This window comes from Dermacentor silvarum, chromosome 11 (genome assembly GCF_013339745.2).
Source record: "Dermacentor silvarum isolate Dsil-2018 chromosome 11, BIME_Dsil_1.4, whole genome shotgun sequence".
NCBI classification, from domain to species: Eukaryota; Metazoa; Arthropoda; class Arachnida; order Ixodida; family Ixodidae; genus Dermacentor; species Dermacentor silvarum.
Genome location: NC_051164.1, coordinates 31,403,514 through 31,423,466, shown reverse-complemented (window position 1 = coordinate 31,423,466; position 19,953 = coordinate 31,403,514). Strand labels below are relative to the sequence as shown.

Below are 19,953 nucleotides of genomic sequence, written 5' to 3'. Positions count from 1 at the left end.
GTGGTGGCGAAACTGGAGCTACTCTTGAGCCGCTACACGAGCATAACGCTCCCAGGATATACTGATTTTCACTCACCAAATGATAGTGCTCCAGTTGTGCCCACCTTTATCAAGCGATTCATAAGGCATACACAACTTGCATTCTCCCACATAGTACAAAACGTAGTCCTTGAAGTTATGCCAATCGACATTCAACCGGATTTGTTACTCATCGCCAATATATATAATCCACAGAGTATGTCAGCAACGCGCTGCGCTCACCTAATAGCGCAAATTACCGCACCGGCAAATAAAACACTAATAATAGTGGCCGGAGATCTTAATTGAGCGCACATCGATTGGGGATGCCAGAAAAGTGCTGGTAGAGGAGAGGTTCTCATGACACAAACTAAATAGCCCCAGCTCACGGTGTACAATGATTTCGACTGCCCCACCAGACAAGGTACAACAGGAATGATGGACACAAGTCCGGATCTCACGATGGGCAGACGCATCCACAACCTGGAATGGAACAGAACACATACTTTATGCAGTGACCATTATATTGTAACCAACACTTACGACAGCCGTTTCTATAAAAACTAATTTATTCTGGGCGAACTTGTGCCCGTTAACTAAAGGTTGTACACTCAACAACAGCGTCCCTCGAGCTTCACTTCTTCGAACCTCGTTTTCCTCTTTGCCGCCTCCTGTAGCGTGCCAGTCGTACGATTCTCGCGCACGAGCCGGTGCCACCGGTCTGTCGGCACCGGCCCAGCGTTGTCTTGCTGTGCTTTGCTTGATGCTTGCCGTTTGGCGGCTCTTTGAAACACAGTTAGGATGTGGCGGTCGTCTTTGGTCTCACAATGCTGGCGGCATTAGCCCCCTCCGAAGAAACATCGTCCCGATGCGTCGAAAGGGCCTAGAGAGGCGAACTGCTTTAAAGGGACAGTGGTCAGGGGATGGCCGGTGCTACGCTTGATCGCCTGTGTAAATTCTGTTATTCAATGCCTTTCATGGTGAGGCTTCATTCGTACTACGTGTACGACCTCTGGGCGAGTCCTGCGTCGTGTGGAGCAGACTTGGCCTTCAGGAGTTACCTCGTAGTTTAAGGGATTTAGCCGACGAAGTACTCTGTAGGGGCCAAAGTAACGGCGCAGTAACTTCTCCAAAAGACCGGGCGTACGTATAGGCGTCCATACCCACACTTTTTCTCCGGGGTTGTAGTGCACCTCTCTTCGCCCTAGGTTGTACCGGTTTGCGTCGACGTACTGCTGTTGTAAGATATGGTGCCTTGCCAACTGCCGTGCTTCTTCTGCCTTTTCTATGTACTCACTAACGTTAGGGTCGTCTTCGCTGCTGTTTACAGGTAACATCGCGTCTAGTGTCGTTGTTACTGTCCGACCGTAAACAAGTTCTAATGGCGTGAACTGTGTCGTCTCTTGTACTGCAGTATTATACGCAAATCTAGCATATGGTAGAATACTGTCCCAGGTCCGATGCTCTACGTCCACGTACATTGAGATTATGTCTGCGAGCGTTCTATTGAGCCGTTCAGTCAGGCTGTTTGCTTGCGGGTGGTACGCTGTGGTTTTTCTATGAGCAGTATGTGTTAGTTTCATAACAGACTGCATCAAACGGGCCATAAAAGCTGTTCCTTTGTCTGTTATGACTACCCTGGGTGCGCCATGTCGTAACACTATGTGTGTGACAAAAAACTGAGCCACTTCAATGACGGTTCCTTTTGTAAGAGAAGATGTCTCAGCATACCGGGTCAGATAATCGGTTGCTACCACAATCCACCGCTTTCCCGAGGTTGAAACGGGAAATGGTCCAAGTAAATTCACTCCAATTTGTTCAAATGGCGCTGCTGGTGGCTGTATCGGTTGCAGAAAACCTGCTGGTTTGAGTGGCGGTGTTTTGCGTCTTTGACAATCTCGGCACAATTTGACATAGTGCTGCAATGAATTCATCAATTTCGGCCAGTAATATTTCTGGCGGATTCTCGCCGGAGTCCTACTAACACCTAAGTGACCAGCTGCAGGGTCATCATGGCAAGCTTCTAAGATCTCGGCTCGCAGCGACGATGGTACGAGAAGTAGAAACATCTCACCACTCTGCTCGAAGTTTCGTTTGTAGAGAACGTTGTTCCGGAGGACATACGAAGACAATCCGCGGACGAAAACTCGAGGCACTTTAACTTGTAAACCATCCAGGTACTCGATGAGCAGGAGTAATGCCGATCAGTACGCTGATGATGAGCCATTTCCGCCGTATTCACAGCCCCAAGGAATGGGAAATGTTGCTCGTATTCAAATGACGTCGATTCGATTGGTGGGCGTGATAAGCAATCAGCGTCATTGTGCTTGAGACCGGACTTGTAAACGACCGTGATGTCATACTCCTGTAGACGCAAACTCCATCTAGCGAGCCTTCCAGAAGGGTCCTTGAGGTTCGCCAGCCCACACAATGAATGATGGTCGCTGATGGCTCGAAACGGTCTGCCATATAAGTATGGCCGGAACTTATTGATCGCCTATATAACCGCCAGGCATTCCTTTTCTGTAGCTGAGTAATTTGTCTCGGCTTTCGATAAGGTACGGCTTGCGTACGTGACGACTTTTTCTTCTCCATTCTGCCACTGAATAAGTATAGCTCCAAGACCAACGTTACTCGCGTCGGTGTGGATATCTGTTTCGGCATTTTCATAAAAATGGGCAAGTATAGGAGGACTCTGCAATCGCCGCTGTAGCTCAGAGAATGCGTCTTCTTGTTCTTTCTCCCACACGAAAGGGACCTCTTCTTTTGTCAGTCGCGTGAGTGGTTCGGCGATTTTAGAAAAGTTTTCTACGAAACGCCTGTAGTAGGCACACAGTCCCAGGAAACGTCCAATAGCTTTTTTGTCTCTTGGCTTCGGAAACATTTCTACTGCAGTGATCTTCTCAGGATCGGGGCGGACTCCTTCAGCACTGACAATGTGTCCGAGAAAGCGGAGCTCGCGAAAGCCGAAGTGGCATTTTTCGGGTTTTATGGTCAACCCCGCCGTGCGAATAGCGTCCAGAACTGCTCTCAGTCGCTGCACAGGCTGCTCGAATCTAGTGGGGAAGACCACCACATCATCAAGGTAGACGAGGCACGACTGCCATTTCAGTCCGGAGAGAACAGTGTCCATCACCCTCTGGAAGGTGGCGGGCGCAGAACACAGACCAAATGGAAGCACCTTAAACTCGTATAGACCATCCAGTGTCACAAATGCCGTTTTTTCGCGATCTCGCTCGTCCACTTCGATCTGCCAGTATCCGCTTTTGAGATCCAAAGAAGAGAAGAAGTAGGCATTTCGTAGTTTGTCCAAGGTGTCGTCGATGCGTGGGAGTGGATAAACATCCCGCTTCGTGACGAGGTTGAGCTTCCTGTAATCAACACAAAATCGTAGGGTGTTATCCTTCTTTTTGATCAGGACTACCGGAGAGGCCCACGGGCTATTGGATGGCTGTATTACATCGTCCTTGAGCATTTCCTGTACTTGCCTTCTTATCCCTTCTCTTTCTTTTGGAGCCACTCGGTACGAGTGTTGGCGTACTGGTCTTGCAGGTTCGTCGACTGCAATGTGGTGTTTTGCGACGGGAGTACAACGGACTTTCGATGAAGTCGAAAAGCATTCAGCAAACTCTGTGACCAAGCTCGCAATCGTATCTCTTTGTGTTGATGACAGCTGTCGGTCAATACCGATAGAGGCAAGGACACTGTCTAAAGTGGCAGAAGCTGGTGATGCGGCATCGAGGGTTAATTGACACATCCGCAAGTTGTGCATAGTCGTGAAGAGACGCTATGGCTGTTCCCTTCGCCACATGTTGTGCCTGATTGCCAAAGTTAGTCAAGAGGACATACGCACATCCGTTACGCAGGTGAACTATGCCTCTTGCTAGGCATATTTGCTTTTCCAGTAGCAGCCCGATATTTCCGTCTGCAAGTCCCTCGTAGTCACGAAATACGTCACTCCTTACAACAGTCACACTGCACCGCGCCGGCACTGTCACGTGGTCATCCATAATACGCAGAGAGGAAATATGTGGCTGTTCCGTATCAGAAATGGCAACAGCATTTTCTGTAGAAAACAACATGCGAGACTCTTGAAATTCGATAATTGCGCCATTCGTTTGCAAAAAGTCCATGCCCAGTATCAGATCGCAGCAACACTCACGAAGAACAATAAAGCTGTTGACGTATATAAAGCCTCTAATTCCGATTCTTGCTGTGCACATTCCTACGGGGTCGACTAAGTGTCCCCCGGCTGTACGTATTGGAGATCCGGTCCAATGGGTCACAACCTTCTTCAATTTTCTGGCGAGTGCACTGCTAATAACTGAATAGTCCGCACCAGTGTCTATCAACGCAGTCACTTCGAAGTCGTCGATGATGACACGCAACTCAGAAGTAACGGCGTCATCACCGCACTTGTTCGTCGTTTCGTCACTGCCGTTGTCTTGTCGGATTGGCGATGGAGGGCCTTCGGTTTTCCGGGCGTCAGCGGCCTTGCCTCCACAGGTCGCTGTCTCTAGTTTTCCCGTCGCGGACTTGGTGAGCGACGCCTCGGTGACATGGAGGACGGACGCGGACTCGGCGACCGATAACGCATAGGCGCTGCCGATCGAGGCTCATGTTGCAGGGGGTACGGAATGTTTCGGCGCGTAGATAAAAATGCTTCTATCTCGTAAGGGCGCTCACCGTTTCGAGGGCAAGGCGCATTCACGGAGAAGCCACAGAGTCCCACTCGGCGATGCTGACATTCCCAATACAGGTGACCAGCCTCGCCACAGTGGTAGCAGAGGGGACACCGGTCTGGAGTACGCCATACATCGCTTTTACGTGGTCTTTCTTCCGGCATGTGCGGCATACTGCGAGGAAGCACCTGGGGCGTAGCGGTAGTTCGGGCAGAGTCAGCGCGTCCAATGTTCTGCCGTAAAGCTTGGGCGTATTATATCCGCGGCTGACGCTCCTGTTGTGCTAGGGGCCGTACCTGAGGCTCTGGTTCACAAATTACTTGCCGGACTTCTTCGCGTATGACATCGGCAAGTGAGGACACCGTAGGAGGGCTTTGGGTCAGCTGAAGTTTCTGCAGCTCTTCCCTTACGACGGACCTCACCATTTCGCGTAGGATGTCCATGTTGTTGGGGAGGGCTCCTGACCCAACGTCAAATGATGCGACGCTTACATCTCTGTTGTACTGCCTCGCACGCTGCTGCAGCGTCTTCTCCATTGTCGTCGCCTCTCATCGAAATTCGGCTACAGTGCGTGGCGGATTACGAACCAGGCCGGCAAAGAGCTCCTGTTTCACACCGCGCATTTGGTGCCGCAGTTTCTTGTTCTCAGCCATGTTTGGGTCGGCTCGGCGGAAGAGGTGGGACATGTCTTCAATGTACGTGGTCACACTTTCATTGTTCCGCTGGTTCCTCGTCTGAAGAGCGGCTTCGGCCCTCTCTCTGCGGTCCGTGCTCGGGTACGTTGCAAGCAGCTCTCGTCGGAAGTCGTTCCACGATGATAACGACGCTTCGTGGTTTTGAAAGCACGTGCGCGCAGATTCCTCCAGCGCGAAGTACACATACCGGAGTTTCTTTGTTTCGTCCCAACCGTTACATCTGGCGACACGCTCAAACTTTTCGAGCCAGTCCTCGGCATCCTCGAATGTGTCTCCATGAAAGGATTCTGGCGTCAGGGGTGAGTGAACGACGACGTGAGGAGGGATCACTTGAGTAGCCATCGCACTGGCTCCTAGGCTGACTGCCACCGCTGCCCTTGGTGAATCGACGAGAGGACCAAACTCGGGAGCCTCACCTCGTATGCGGCGACTTGTCCGTTGGTGGACAGGCGTTAATTCCGTTGGCTCCAAACTTCGGGTACCCGGGCTGCCTTCCCTGGCGCGTGTGGGGCTTGGAATCATACCCAGCACCTCCACCAGATATGTAACCAACAGTTACGACAGCCGTTTCTATAAAAACTAATTTATACTGGGCAAACTTGTGCCCGTCAACAAAAGGTTGTACACTCAACAACAGCGTCCCTCGAGCTTCACTTCTTCGAACCTCGTTTTCCTCTTTGTCGCTTCCTGTCGCGTGCCAGTCGTACGATTCTCGCACACGAGCCACCGGTCTGTCGGCGCCGGCCCAGCGTTGTCTTGCGGTGCTTTGCTTGACGCTTGCGGTGTGGCGGCTCTTTGAAACACAGGATGTGGCGGTCGTCTTTGGTCTCGCAATGCTGGCGGCAATATTATCGAAGTTCAAGTCATATATATACCTATCAGGACATTTATATGACTCAATGTAACCATTCGCTTCCAAACCAAGCTAAATTGCATTACGTAGGCATCAACTGAATTGGAGGTCTACTTAATTCAATGGATTTGTAAATGTTTCTTACTGTGCCTGTAATATTTCAGACGGTGACAATACAGACCACCCACAATGCTGTATTTCATTTGTTTCGCAGCTCAAGGGAGTGAAGTACGAGCGGCTCGCGCAATCCATCAAGGACACCCTGCGTTTGGTCCGACTGGACGACAAGGCTTCAAGCTTGCCCAAAACGCTCAGTGGCGGCATGAAGAGAAGACTGAGCATAGCTATGACCCTTGTTTCTGAGCCAGAGGTAACTTCGCCATCGCCCGCCACGATGGATTAGTGGCTACGGCGTTGCCCTGTTAAGCAGGAGTTCGCGTGTTCTGTTCCCGGTTCCATTTTAATTGGGGCTGCCCGATATCCCAAAATGACCGTGTGCTTAATATTAGATGCATGTTAATGAAATCCGAGGTGCTCTAAATCAATCCCGAGTACCACTCCACGGCGCGCCTCATATTGATATTGTCGTTTTGTCAGGCAACTCCCCTGCATTCTAGGTATTGTTAGTTCACGACTAAGAAAAGCTTTCGTTGGTTCCACAAGGCCTTCAAGTATCGGGCTCTGTTTGGTGTGTCAAACCGTAAATACCGAGTTGATTTATGCTCGACATCTTTGTAGTTAGAAATTCCACATGTAATCTGAAACTTCGGCGGCTATCTGATAAGTGCAGTTACAAATTGACTCACATTCTTTTACCCGCCGTGGCCCCTTAGGGGGTAATACTTTTGTAAATATACTAGTTAATTGAAGCTGCGCTGCCGCACCACGTGAATTTGAAAAAAGACTGTATGTCCCAGGCATTTTATATTGGATGGTAGTTGTTGAATAGCCTTGCAACATAACGAGAATTCATGATTTTCGTTCAACCTCTAGACTCTCCGGAAAAGTACGTTTAGCTATGCTCACAGGGGACACAGATCATGAAAAGGAACCTTTCAGAAGAATAAAAGGGCTTAACGGGCATATGGTATACACTAGCTGCCAATTCATGACAAGCAGCTTACTGCTATCTTTTAAACGACGTCTACACTAATTGCATCTTACCAGTACAAACATCTGAGGCAGAAACTTGGGAGTTAAGAAGCTTCAGGAGAGCATCTACTTCGACCAACGAGCAGACTTGTGTGACCTTGCAGAATCACAACCCACATTCCGGCGAAACTATACATATTCTTTCGAGCAATCAAAATAAAAATTTGATTTGTCTGTAATTAAACCACAAACTTTACAGGTTTCTCCTATATGACAGCTTCGACTGAAATGTAGCCAGCATATAACGTTTTCGGGAGCTTCGTAAAGAAATTTTGAAAATGCTGTAATTCATCCACAAACATTTTGCTTCGCGAGAACTTAAGCTGCAATGTACCCCTATTGTCACTCAGTGGGATCTTGTTGGCTTTCACAGTTCACCCAGGCTCAAAGGTAAAGCTCTGCGTTGTTCCTAAAACGCAGTTATAAAGCTCCGGGCAGCTCACACACGTAGCTTACTACTAAGACTGTAATTGGTCGACACATATTGGTGTTCATTTACGCGTTAAATATACCTTGCTTATAGATTTAAACAAATATAAACACGATGCCCTTTGTAGTTCATCCGGGCCACCAAGGAAACCTACTATGATTTCCATATAACGCAAATAGAGAGAGCACATCGTTCGATATATAACTCTTATAATTAAGTCTGGAGCGTTACCATTTTGTCACACATTGCACTGAACACGACTCGCCCGCTTCCTCGCAAACATAAACATGGTGAAAGATACATCGCCTCGAGTTATCCGGAAAAATAAATGATAGCGGCAGTCTGAAATTTCGAAAGACATACATTACTTGTTTCGCAAATGGAGTGCTTATTTCACACGCTTTCAACTTGTCACACAAATTTGCCATAACCTCCCGCCCATTATAGCTAAATTTAATTTCAGTGGCATTTGTTTTTCTTCCAGGAAAAAGCGTTGAGTCGTTCACGCTCGTAAAACACCCAAAAGCTTATAAGCACTTGCTTACGCAACTCACTAAAAACGTCGCAATAAACCTACCCACTTTTAACTTTGCCTACACATCACGTATTACCTACTATCTACTTTCGCCAAACAGAAACATGGTGTCTCGTTCAGTTCACCGAGAGCACCAAGGAACTTCCTATACCACAGTGATTCCACTGATTCTCACAGATTCGCCAAAGCAGTCCACTCATTTTTGCTAAGTGTGATGTTCGTGAGCATATCTAGTTACGTTATGGCGATGCGCTAAATTTTGTGGGGCTCGTAAACGTCACTCGTATATGAAGTGCTATCTGTCATAGAGCATCAGAACAAGGACACAAGGAGAAACGACAGACTGACATAGTGCGAGCTATGCGAGCGGTAACGGTCGTATCTATACGCCAGAAGACCATGTACACAGCGATATCAAGGTCTATGGGACATCAACGGCTTCAAAGCATTCTTAAGCCTATACAGCACAAAAAACCGAAAGAAAACTAAAATTTTATATTGAAAAAGAAGTCAGCTATCTAGTAATGCGCAAATAATTCTTTTTTTTTTCACGGACAATAATAGTAAAGGGTTGCTGATGCATTGCTCAGCGGTAGATTAGATGTTTTCAGTTTGTATTGTTAATGTTACAGACTCACGTTTATTCCTGTCTATGATAGCGGTGTCTTCTAAAAGAGGGTGACATGAACAAGCTCTGCAAGTAAATGCAAAAGAACCGTCACCTGATGCGCTTCTCATTTGTTTCTGTGCTCTCTCCAGATTTAATTGATGAATCACCCGGTTTGATCAATGTAGCATTTACCGCAGGAGAGCAGAATACGATAGATTACACCTGTAGCCCATGCGATGAATTGATTTTTGTTCCTCTTATCACAGACCGACTTTCTTGTCCTCATCGGCTTACTAGTATTATACAGAATTTTACACCGAGTAGCTTTTCACGAGTCGATTTTCTCGATCGTTCCTTTTTGAGCAGCGATTCCGCCGCCGACACCATCACAGGGTTAGATACCCAACTACTTTAAGGTGCGCACTCTGCTGTTGTAAACCGGCTTTCATTAGGTGTGGACAAGAGGTGGAGGTGAATTTTTAGGCGCATTTGTGAAACATAAGTTATTTATGCTCCTCTTCACCCCTTTTGAATGACCTGCGTGAAATTGGAGGAGCGGTTTGTTAGCTCGTGGGCTGTAAGCGGAGCAAGTCATACTATCAGTTGAAATAAAGTGAACGCCACGAAACCGAAGCGCATTATCGACTCCTTACAAGCTAGGCACTCTGCGTAAAACTGCTAACCTCATCAGGACAAGAAAGTCGGTCTGTGATAAGATACACAAAGATCAAATCGTCACATGCGCTGTAGGTATAATCTACCGTAATCCGCTCTCCTGCGGTAAATGCTACGTTCATCAAACCGGATGATTCATCAATGAAAGCTTGAGAGAGCACAGAAACAAAGGGAGAAGTGCATCAGGTGACGGTTCTTACGTTTCGTTGCAGAGCTTGTTCTTCTCGCCCTCTTCTAGGAGGCACCACTATCATAGACAGGAGTAAACGTGAGTCTGTAAGAATAATAATACAAACTGAACACATCCAATCTACCGCTGAGTAATGCATCAGCAAACCTTCACTATTATTGTCCGGGAAAGAAAGGGATTATTTGCGCATGACTTGATACCTGACTTCTTTTTCAATAAATAATTTACGTTTTCTCGGGGTATTTATGACGTATCAGTTTAAGAATGCGTTGATGCCGTTCATGTATTATAGAAAGTAGATATCGTTGTGCGCGTAGTTTTGTGTGCGCATAAGTACGACCGTTCCGGGGATTAAAATTTCGTTGTTAATTGTTAGCACTGTGTCCTTCTGCGGTTTCTTATTGTGTCCTTCTTCTGCTGCGCTGTACTAGATAACCATTCCATGATGACTAACCAACAAACCCACATCGCCACCCTCGTCAATCATATATGCTGTGATTACACAATTTATTTGACAAAACGTACATAAGCCGTTTCACTAAACCTGCATACGGGAAGAGGTGCACAAGCAAAACAATTTTCGGTTGCTTACAGATGACCAAAAGAGTGCCCCTTCTGTTTTCCAGTTGTAAACTCAGTGTAACATCGACTTCCTTCGGAACACTGCTACACCTAGCGTAAAATGTTCAAATAGCACTTTCAAGCACACGTTGAAGGAATATTTTTGCTAAACTTTTATTTCATGGACAGGCCTTTTTCTTTGCACACTTCCTTGCTTGTTTTAGAGCGAAAGCTCTACTACGCCATGTCTCGTAAGGTGATTCATCGCGTCGCAATGACCTTGAGCCGCCCGAGCGCACGTGTGGCAGGTGTGACGTGCAGTACCACGTGACTAGGCGAGGGTATAACGTCTGCTGCGCCGGCGCTTGGTCGCTCAGTTTCGACATGGAGGGCGCTTCGGCTGGGCCATCTGTGCGTGCGCTTCAGCACAAGCGACAGGCTGAATCCAATCATCCAGCAGATATAGCTACACGGCAGGCTGCGAAATCTCAAGCAAAGTCAAAGTTGGCTGCTGAAACACCGAAGCACAGGGAGGCCAGATTAGCACACTATAGAGAAGCTTACCAAGCGCGGAAGGGTGCAATAATGAAAACCTGTATGCATAGTCTATGCAAAACTAAGTCAAATAAACATTTTGCTCGTGATAGCTAGGTTTACAAGGGTTAAACCTCAGTCAATTTGTTTAGACATCTTAGATAAATGTAATCTCGGTGGCGTTTTAAACTATCTGAGGGCAGCAGGCTAAACTTTGCGCTGCTCGTGAAACATATACCCTTTCGAAGCTCGAGCATAGGGAACTTATTGCAAAAGCAGCACTAAGCACACCCACTTTCAACTTTGCCTACACATCTCCCTTTACTTGGCCAATTCACAAAACAGGAACAAGGGCATCGTTTACAGTTAAGCGACTACACCAGATGATCGTCGTATAACGCATGGAATATAAAAAAACAATGGTTCAAGAATTACTTGTTACGCCCCTAATTAGGTCACTAATGACAATTTTTCGCGTCGCATCGCACATCAGATGGTAGATATCTCTGGTAAATCGAAAATTGTGTAACGCAGTGTTTTTTTGGGACGTTGTGAAACGTATCTCCCAACAGCAGCGTTACACTGGCAAAAACATGATTTAGAAATCTCGTTTTACAAATTATCTAACTTATCCTCACGTATTAATCTTCACGCACAGATTTGCCTTTGGGTTTCGCTTATTGTCGCGAATTTCGATGTCGGTGTTACTTGCAATATTTTGTACCGCTACTAAAAGTCAATCATATATGCCCTGGTCAAGCAGTTTATTGCAAACGGCGTGAGTAAGCGAAACATTTTTAATTTCGCCTGCGAATGACCTCTAAAGGGCCCCTTATTTTCCTCAAATGTAAACTTTATGTAACATAGAATTCCCTCGGGAGATTGTAAACATAGCGTAAAATGTGCACATAACGCATTCGAGCATATGCCGAAGAACTTTTTTTCTTGCAAATGTTGTATTTAAGCAGAGGCTTTTTGCGCCATGCATTAATTTGTCTTCTCACATGTTTCTGATATTTGATCTTGGTTGCGTTTTTAGTTAGGTGAGGGCATTGGGCTTAATTTCGCACTGCTCGTAAAAAAACACTCATGATAAAGCTCCGGAGATCTTGCATAGCAAATTTTTTGCAAGGAACACATTTAAACTGTTTGTACTTCGCCTACGAATCACCCATTTCGCAGTCTTGTCTTTCCGCAAAGGTTAATGAGATGTCTTACTTCATTATTCGAGGACACCGGGAAACGTTGTATAAATCTAGAAATGGCGAAAAAATGAGGGTTCACGAATTGTTTCTAATGCTTCTTATCAATCTATAAACGTGACAATTGCTCTGTTGAAAAAAAAACTGTTTGGAAGAGCTGTATTTGGTCCACACGCATTTAACTTCTGAAACACATTTGCCGTAGAGCTCTGCTCAATTTGACTTAGTTTGACCTTGGTGCATACGTACCTATGTCATGACCATGGCCAAAGCCTTGCACTGCTCCTAAAACAGTCCTAAAGCTCCACACTTCCATGCATAATTTATTAAAAATTACTGAATCACTTCATATATTTTCCAGTCATAACCTGTCCCTTATATATAATGTATATAAGAAGGGTGTCTTGTCTAGTTAACTGAGGACACCGGAAAAACTAACTGTAAGCATGGCATTACTTATGAAAAAAAGAAAAACTGATGGTTCAGTAACTATTTGGAACGCTTCTATGTCAACCAAGTTAACATAGAAAAATGGATATCAAGAGAAGGGAAGCGCAGTCGAGGATGGCAAAAAACTAGGTGGAGTGATGAAGTTACGAAACTTGCAGGTGCAAGTTGGAATCAGCTAGCGCAAGACAGGGATAATTGCAGATCCCAGGGAGGCGCCTTCGTCCTGCAGTGGACATAAATAGGCTAATGATGATGATGATGTTAACCAAGAACACGAAAGTTTCACATCGCACTCAGCATTTCACTATTTTTACCAAATTTGAAGTTTGCGCCTACTGTGGCGTCTTAGGATTTTGGGAAATAAACTGAATAGCCACAGTATGACACTCTTGAATGCTTCAATAAGTAACTTTTTGCAGAGCCTCTATTAAGCTACATAGATTGAACATTTATCGTTCGCCACGCGCGACAAGCTTCCTACTTCAACGAATGATAAACGCCTTGCATTGCGCAGTTCAGCAACGAGACCGGCAAATATAAACTACATGCCGTGTATATTTTATAAAATTTGCAGAATAAAACAGTTCAATAATTTTTTCTGCAGCATGTAATTGCTCTGGACACTACAAACCTTCTGTGCCCGTCACCTATAAAATCAACATTTGCTCAATATATGAATTACGTGCCGCTTATGGGCCTCGCACGAAAGAGGAATAACGTTTTAGGCGTTTTGTATAACGCTTAAAATGGCCCAAGGGAGATGGTTGAACCTTTTTCATTTTATTTATTTATTTATTTATTTATTTATTTATTTATTTATTTATTTATTTATTTATTTATTCAAAATACCCCTAAAGGATCTCGCAACCGAGGGTATTACATGGGGGGGGGGCACAAATACAACGACAAAAGGAACACATGTGACACTATACTAACAAGTTGAAATTTCGTTATACAGTCATAACACCATGCAACACTATAAAAATTAATAACAGCTATACAGCCTACAAACAAATGTATTAAAAAAAACAACGAGACTCATCATGGAAGTATAAGGAATAAAACAAAAACCCAATGCTCATCTAGGTAACAGTTTACACAATGATTACGCTGTAGTACTAGCAGACAGTAGATTTAAAATTTTATCGTGATCCGTGGTTATAGTAACACGTGGAGGCAAAGCGTTCCAGTCAGTTATAGTGCGTGGAATGAATGAATGTGCGTAGTTAAATGGACGACATGACAAGCGCGTGACTTTGAAACGATGGTCGCGTCAATCAAAAATAGCAGATGGCAAACAAAAAAAGACGTTATCAAGATTTGAGTGATGATACAATATATGAAAAAGTTATAAACGTGCAATTTTACGGCGGAGAGATAGTTCTTGAAAGCCAGCATGTTTCTTCAATGCTGTGATGCTGGTATGACGTGAATAATCAGAATAGATGAAACGAACTGCGCGGTTCTGCAGTCATTCAATGCTATTTATTAAATATGCTTGATGGGGGTCCCAAATTGCCGAAGCATATTCGATTTTAGGTCGGATTAGAGTGGTATAAGCACGTTATCGCAGCTGATAAGGGGCATGCTTTAGGTTATGTTTTAAAAGACCTAATGACCCAATAACGGATGCAACAGTAAGGTTAATATGATGGTTCCATATTAAGTCGGAATAAATGTGAACACCGAGGTACTTATAAGTGGTTACCAACTCAAGAGGGTTATTATTTAAGGTATATGCGGTTGGAATTCAAGACTTGCGGTTAGTGAAAGACATTGATTTTGTTTTAGAAGGGTTAAGTTGCATGATCGAGCCAGGTAGAGCACCATGCTGTTACTGACTCAATGTCATATTGTAGGGCAAGGCAATCATCATTAGAATAAGTGTTCCAGTAAATTACACAATCGTCAGCGAAAAGTCTGATTTGGCACAAAACAGAGTTAGGTAAATCGTTAATAAATATCAGGAAAAGTAAGGGACCAAGTACACTTCCTTGTGGGACGCCAGAATGTACTTGGCTGAAAGAAGAATTATGGGTATTGGCAGTGGTAAAGTGAAACCTGTAAGAAAGAAAATCTTTTACCCATGCTAAAACAAGAGGGTGAATATTAAGCAGTGCTAATTTTGTTAATAACCGATTGTGAGGTACCCTATCAAAAGCTTTTGAAAAATCGAGAAATATCGAGTAGACTTGAATACCAGCATCGACAGATGAATGTAGGCCTTGGATGAATCCAGCAAGTTGCGTTTCGCACCAGTAGCCTTTACAGAAACCATGTTGGTACTTAAAGATGATGTTATGTTCTTCCTAATAGTTAATAACCTGCGAGTGAATCACACGTTCAAGTAGTTTGCAAACTGTGCTAGTTAATGAAATGGGACGATAATTGAGAGGCAATGAACGATCCCCAGATTTGAAAATCGGCACGACCTTAGCTAACCGCCAGTCGCTTGGAACGAAACCAGATGAAAGAGGCTGAAAAAATAGCGGACAGAATGCGATGAATACCTTATCATGAATTCATGAGTATTTTGAAACCTCGGTTATCAGAGGCTAATGAAGTTTTAAGTTTCGTTAGTAAAGATAAGATACCGGTCTCACTAATAATTATTTCGGACATGGGGTTGTTGGAAATATTCATTGTCATAGGAGCTAAAAGAGCCTCTAATCTGGTAAAAACTGATGTGAATGCTTTATTGAATATTTCAGCGCATTCAGCCGTAGGAATACTGCCTCCTACAGCATCGGTGAGAGTTATATGGGGTTTATTAGAAAGATTGATTGTCTGCCAGAACGTTCGAGGGTTCTTTGTTAACATTGATGGTAGATCGTGTGAGAAGAAATGGCGACGAGTAGATATCAGCGCCAACTGATATTCCTTATCGAAGGCTTTCTAGCGTTGCCAGGAATCGGATTGCCTGTTTAAGACGGCCTGTCTGTAGAGGCGTTTCTTCTTATTGTTAAGGCGACGTAGATGGCTATTAAACCAAGGCGCAGTGCTGGTGCATGGTATGCTAATGATAGGTATGTACTTGTCGACAAGAGCAGCAAGTTTTTTACCGAACAGGTTCCAGTTGGCCTCCACTGAACGTTTTCGAAAATCGCAAGGAAAGTGTTCAGCAACGACTGCCAACTCAGCGTTTATTTCACCAAAGTTTGCTCGGTTGTGGCACCTGATTTGTTTAGCACGCGTTGATTCTCTGTGAGGCACAAAGTTCACATTTCCGGTGAATATGTAATGATCTGAAAGGCCTTCTAAGCGCGCAATATTAGAGCAAATGTAAGGATTGTTGGTTAGGATAAAATTGAGAACATTGCCTGACGTGGCGGAACGACGTGCGTGTTCAGAGGTAAGCTGCTGCAATGAGAAATCAAGGCAGCACTGAAGGAAAGCCTGAGCTTCGGGATCACTACCTGGAGCTGTTAATGAGGACCAATTAGTTACAGGAAAGTTAAAATCACCTAGCATTAGTAAGCTAGAACTGGGAAATCGAACTCTTAAGTTCGCTTAACACACGACAGAGTTTACTTGAGAAAGATGTGTCCATGTTAGGAGGACGGTAAATAACCCCAATAAGGGCGTCTGTAGGGCCGCATTTCAAACGAACCCACACTGACTCTCTGCATGACGTGACATCGATAAGCACAGCAGTTATCTCTTTCTTGATGGCAAGATGCACACCGCCACCCCTACGGTCCCCGCGGTCACAACGAAATAAGTTAAAAACGGAGTCACATACTAAAACGACATTGTCTGGGATCGTGTTATATAACCGAGTCTCTGTAAGTGCATCATTGAGTCCAATATTTACAGACAGTGACAAATTTGCCTGCCTATTGCCGTTAACAATTGCCACGTTTCCTAAAAAATAGACTCTGAGTTGTTTACCTTTTTAATAAAAGTGTGAAAGCAATCATATGAAGTTTTTTTGCCTTTCTCATAGAATCAACAGCACGATGTAAAATGTTAGGGCGTAGCTTTAAGAGACAGTAACACAGAGCGGTGTGAATTAGAGTGCAAACGCTGGTAGCCGAAGCGCTTGTTGGCATAAAGAGGGAAAAAACGTGGTGCTTGGCACGTTATGTAATGCGTAAGCCCGATAATAGGTGTTTAATTAAAAATTGTCTTTTAGCGTCTCTTTAGAGTAGTACACGTAGCCAAATTTAGCCCAAAGCTACTGATTATGGCAATCCAGCCAGCTCGTGCACGTGTCACTTGAATTACAGCTTTGATGCTTGAACTCACTTGGATCACTCGAATTCCAGCTGCTCATTTTGGACGAGCCAACGGCGGGCATGGATCCGGAGACGAGGCGGGCTGTGTGGGATACCTTGACAACCGTGGCGAAGGAAAGAACTCTGCTACTCTCCTCTCATGACATGGAGGAAGCTGATGCCATCGCCGACCAGATAATCATCATGGCGGCCGGTGGGACCGTCTGCAGCGGATCGACAGCCTTTCTGAAAAAAGCATGTGGTAAGCTTCTCCAGCCTCCGGTTCGCTGTTTGTATTGCTTTAATCAATGCTGCCTGCTGCCTATTGGCGGCCCAGGTATATAGAATATACGCATGCAACACGACTTCTGCTAAAAAGTGTTATAATAATAACAATACTAATATTATCAGTAATGACTGCCATCCCTTCGACGTTCTGCAAAACAGCCTGCGATTGGATCAATGTGTTTCGCTCTCAGATCGTCTTCTATTTCTTCGCCACCCTGACTCATAAGTTGTCTTCACCATTTGAAGCCGCGAATTTTATGCCCACTTATGGCCGAAGGCTTCACACAGATATGTTGGCGCTTATAAATGTCCCGAGTCATCACTTCATCCTATGTCTGCCCGTTTTTATTCTAATGAATCACTCTGCCGCACCCAATGGGCTCATGCGTTTTCCTTCTCTTGGGGCAGAGTTGGATGCTTTAACGGGTCATGGAACTTTATCATTACACGACCTGCGCCTAACTCGCCCTTCTCTTCCGCCCGCACAGTGTAGCGTCGTTCAAAAATGTGGTGGCCGCTTCGTATACGAGCTCGAGATCAGCACACGCTCTTCCGAATGGTGTGAGTGCCCCATACAACCTGCCGCATTCGGAACTTCCGATGCCATGATTGGCCAGCTGCTCAACGTAATTGATACCGCATGTCTGCATAGTGGGCATTGCTTTCTTTGCAGCGTTCACTGCCTAGACAAAACATGAGAAGCACCAAGGCTGACACATGCGCACTCTTAACTGACATTTATAGAGAAGTACAGTAAGATATTCTACCAGAGGTGGAGAGCAAATAAAGCCAAACATCCAATAAACGTCTGCGGCCGACTGAGCGCCAGTGCATCATGGCTCCGCCGGTGCCCTTGCTGTCTGCACTCTTTAGCCTGGTGACGTCCCCGCTTGCGTCAACCAAATCACCCACATGGCAGTCTTTCCTGCAGCATTTCTTCTCCTGGAGTCAACCCCCCCCCCCCCCCCCCCTTTCCTCATATCACCGCCCGCACTTTCGTCTCCACATTCCAAGCACCACCACACCATCTAAACCCGTCGAACGTTGCAGAGGAAGCTTCACTCTACACGTAACTTCCGCAGCAACCGAGTCCTGCGACCGGCCGCAGCATCAAAACATCTCTGACTCCAATAGCTATTTTTTTCCTTAAAACACATACTGAAAATCCTTACGCAGATGCATGTCTTTCTTAGCAACTGACACATTAAAGGTGGCGAAGCAGCGTTAGCGACTTCGCACACCCTACGGAAGTACTAAGCCTCTGTTTGTTAGCGGTTAATATGAGTATTCGTCACAGACGTGCTGCTCTTAGGCTCCCACACAAGTGGCGTCGCTGGATAAAACATTTCACTGCTACAGCCATAGAAACTAAAAGATTGTCTCCAACGCGGACATAGGCGCCGACCACACGGTGGGGGCTCCGGGGCCTGAGCCCCCTCCAGGGGTTTTTGTGGGGCGGCCCAGAGCCCCCTGCCCCCCTCCCCCGCCCCCCGCCTAGGCGATGCCAAAGCCTAGCTTCCACCCCAACCCCTAAAGTGTCATTACCAGAGTTCAGTTACCCACATCGTTTCAGGTTTCTTTTGAGTTGTCTCTACTTTTTTTCTTAATATTTTATTGCGGCTAAAACCTTGCTACATCATTCTTCGCGTGTATGTGCACCACATTTAATTTATACTTTCAATTTATTTCCACCAATCCTGACAATAGGGGAACAAGCGCATTAGAAACACCAGCGGCGGCTACCTCATGCACATTTTTTTATTTCAACATTTCTTTTTAAATGTCCACATAGACACGATATGTTTAAATATATAGACAGGACGAAGTTTATCATATTTTTGAAAGAGAAAGAGGTAGCCAAGTAACAATTATTTCTATTGCTATGGATAGCATATGATTGAAGAAGAAAGGTGTTCCCGTATGTTCATCTTGCTTCAAAATTGCTTTGCGTGCTTTTCTGACCCTGTAAAAAACCTTCAGACTTCAGCGACCCCTTCGGCAGACTCTTTTATCAACGGCGTCTGAAATACACGTGAATGACACGTGTCTCACCGTCACCTCTACTCGAGAGCAGGAGGGTTCCACGCAGGCGTTACCCTCAATGGAGGAGAGATACGACTCGCAGCACAGCAAACAAGGATTTAATATGAACAGGATCGGGAAAAGCGTAAAGCACACAACACTAAAACCATACCTCAGCCAAAATGCTGACTCCATACTAAATACAAAACTGCGACTAAATAAAAATGTCACAGTTTCGCCCTAAGGGCGAAGCAATGAATGCGATAGCAACACAGCAATGTCATACGAAGTAAGGTGAGTGGCTTTGGTAGCAATAATATGAATTGTAGTAAACATGAGCTGATTAAGTAAGCAGGTGTGCTGCGGCGTAAGTAAACCGACATGAAGAGAGACTCGATGACCACGAGAAGGCGCGTGTGAAACGGTGGTGTTGATGAGAAGCGCTGCCCGTGGGCAGCGCGTGCGAAGGGACACACCCGTAGCGCTGCACTGCCGATCCGGGCAGCATTGCATGTTTAGCGTGCGTTGGAAAATGTGGCCTGACTATTACTAGCTGTGGTGTGAGTGCGCACAAACAAACATGAATAGATCACACTGAATGACTGCAGACAACGACTGTCAAAACGCTGGCAGCAAGCGCATATACGCTGCAGCGGGCGAAGGTACGTGCGGTCTATCGCTTCAACGGAAACTGAGCGGCGAATGCACAGCGCATAAAGGTCAGAGCCGTGTGGAGATAAGAGATGGTGCGACCGAGTGACGAGCGCGCTTGTTGGCAGAGTAGAAATGCCCCCCCCCCCCTTTCCCTCCGGCGCTCGCTTCCCGCTTCCTTGCTTGCG

At 45.6% G+C, this 19,953-nt stretch overlaps 1 protein-coding gene across 1 annotated transcript in view; it reads left to right on the top strand.

Annotated features, from left to right (window-relative positions):
• The window catches only part of LOC119432494 (ATP-binding cassette sub-family A member 2), a 235,232-nt gene that overhangs the window by 33,324 nt on the left and 181,955 nt on the right, over positions 1-19,953 (top strand). The window contains exons 3-4 of the mRNA XM_049658514.1: positions 6,463-6,618; positions 16,856-17,066. Of these exons, the coding sequence (XP_049514471.1) occupies positions 6,463-6,618; positions 16,856-17,066 (367 nt within the window). The remainder of the gene's footprint in view (positions 1-6,462; positions 6,619-16,855; positions 17,067-19,953) is intronic.